This window comes from Cynoglossus semilaevis, chromosome 12 (assembly GCF_000523025.1).
Source record: "Cynoglossus semilaevis isolate Cse_v1.0 chromosome 12, Cse_v1.0, whole genome shotgun sequence".
Classification (NCBI taxonomy): Eukaryota; Metazoa; Chordata; class Actinopteri; order Pleuronectiformes; family Cynoglossidae; genus Cynoglossus; species Cynoglossus semilaevis.
Window position 1 is genome coordinate 4,162,798 of NC_024318.1, and position 2,364 is coordinate 4,165,161.

The 2,364-nt window shown below is 46.6% G+C and overlaps 1 protein-coding gene across 4 annotated transcripts in view; it reads left to right on the forward strand.

Annotated features, from left to right (window-relative positions):
• Window positions 1-2,364, forward strand: part of LOC103387069 (equilibrative nucleoside transporter 1) — a 17,010-nt gene that overhangs the window by 11,588 nt on the left and 3,058 nt on the right. For 3 of the 4 annotated variants that reach the window (XM_008321568.3, XM_008321566.3, XM_008321567.3), the window contains exons 6-11: window positions 244-379; window positions 692-788; window positions 977-1,058; window positions 1,152-1,228; window positions 1,575-1,683; window positions 2,257-2,342. In XM_008321568.3, coding sequence (XP_008319790.1) covers window positions 244-379; window positions 692-788; window positions 977-1,058; window positions 1,152-1,228; window positions 1,575-1,683; window positions 2,257-2,342 — 587 coding nt within the window. The remainder of the gene's footprint in view (window positions 1-243; window positions 380-691; window positions 789-976; window positions 1,059-1,151; window positions 1,229-1,574; window positions 1,684-2,256; window positions 2,343-2,364) is intronic. The other variant, XM_017037538.2, reaches the window with a different exon arrangement.

Genomic DNA, 2,364 nt, shown 5'->3' on the forward strand with positions numbered 1-2,364 from the left:
GAGAGAATGAATGTTCAGACCTGTGAAAGCAGGTGTGTGTTTGTATGTGTGTGTGTGTTTGTAAACTGGTATCAGTGGAGAAACCAAAATCTTAGACCAGCTGTGTGAAACGTTGACTTTTTCACATCATCAGTGTCTGTTTGGAATTCCAGGGAATATTTTGCTTTCACTTATTCTGTGGCTACGTTTGTTGTTTTTATTCAACCCCCCTCTCTCTCTTTCTCTTTCTCTTTCTTTCTCCAGCCTTTGGTGCTATTCTACAGGGAAGTCTGTTTGGGTTGGCAGGGATGCTGCCTGCCTCATACACCACACCCATCATGAGTGGACAGGGTCTGGCTGGGACCTTCGCTGCTTTCTCCATGATCTGTGCACTGGCCAGTACGTCACTCTCTCTCTCACTCTCTCTCTATAAAATAGTTCCCTTCAATAACAGAAGAGAGAAACGTCACATTTCTTTCCAGAAACACTGCACATCACCACTGATCTGCTCTGGTTAAATGTCAAACACCTCTGGTCTGATTGACCTACCAACGTTGTATGTTCACTGACTTGGTCGTAAACATTTTCATCTGTTCACTGACTTGGTCGTAAACATTTTAATTTAGGGAGTGTAAAGCAGTTCACCAACTGTTCTCCAGGGGTTTAGTGTCAGCACTAATGTTTGTTTGTTTGTTTGTTTGTTGTGGTCACTTGGTTCTGAACTACAGGACAGTGCTTTTGGTTACTTCATCACGGCCTGTGTGGTTATTCTACTGGCCATCATGTCCTACCTGGTTCTGCCCCGGATGGTGAGACTCTCTCTCTCTCTCTCTGTCTGAGTTATGTCTGAACTTTATTTTATTTTATTGACATCTGAACAGTTCTAGCTCAGCTCTGTGATGACTCTGAGGAGACGTGAACCTCGTCTCCTCCTTATGTCGGCCTCCTCTCTGAACCCGATGTTTTTGGGTTTTTTTTTGTTGTGTTTCTGGAACAGGAGTACTTTCAGCACTTCATGGAGAACAGTGGAGCCAGACCTTCAGCTGAAGAAGAAAACAATATGGATTTAATGGAGAAAGGTCAGAGGTCATCCTGCTGACTTTAGTCCTGGTCCTCTTGTTGTTGTCGGTGACTGTGACTGTGTCTGAACTGGTCCTGTGTCTGTGGTCCAGCAGAAAAGAAACCAGTGGTGAGTCTGACGGAGGACGAGCCCAAAGCCAGTGTGTCGGTGTTCAACATCTTCAAACAGGTGAGATGACCGGGGGGGAGAGGAGAGGGTGGGGGTAGGGGGTGTCATACCAGGTCATGTTTTAAAACCACAGACCTAACTGACACAGTCTTATCTATAACTGACTCTGTATATCTGCCCTGATAACGCCCCCCCCCACCTCAGTGAAACAAACTGACCCCACACCTCAGTGAAACAAACTGTTACAAAAAAACATGAATTTACTTTAGGATCAGATCAGATTAGCTCGGATTAGCCCGGAGTGCTAGGATTAACCCTTCGTCCACCTCTTCTCACGTATTCTAATATTGAAGAGAATTTCCAGCACTCGGTTCTGATCTGTGTTCTCTGGTTCTGTTCTGACCAGATCTGGGTGATGGCTCTGTCCGTCTGCTTCATCTTCACCGTCACCATCGGAGCGTTCCCGGCCGTCACAGTCGACGTCTCGTCCACTGTGGCTGGAGACACCGCCTGGAGTGAGTCTGGATTTCTTCTTTGCTTATTTCAAATAAAACTCTGACTGCAGTAGAGAAGAAGAAGAAGAAGAAGAAGAAGAACCTGCAGCGTTTGAACCACAGTTAGTCGACAAGAAAAAAGTACCATCAGTGGAACAGACATCAGAACAGTTCCACTGGGTTGGTGTTGTCTCCCCTCCCCCAGGACAGCGCTCCAGGTGTGGGACAGTAGAAAACAGGTGATATACCGGGAACAGGACAGAGTGTATCCAACACCTGGGGCGCTGTCCTGTAGGAGGGCACAGACAGCCGGAGAGTCGGTCGTCCGTCTTTTTCTCTGATGGCTGTTTGAAGTCACTGAAGAAGAACAGAAGCTTAGCTCGGCGTCCTCCACCTCAGTTAGTTTTGACTCAGTTTCATTGGACGCAGGGTTAAAATGAAAATACCAAGCAGTGGGAAAAGTAGATCTGGATGTTTTTGTTCAGAGCTGTTCCAGCTGTGAATCCAAACTGCCAGAGAAGACATTCCTCCTGCTGTCAGAGCCACAGACCACGATGACCTGAAAAGACTAGAATGTTCTGCTTTAAATTCCAGAAATATACTTCATTCCTGTGTCCTGTTTCCTCCTCTTCAATCTGATGGACTGGGCTGGACGCAGTCTGACGGCTGTGTGTATGTGGGTCAGTTCAACGCACACACACA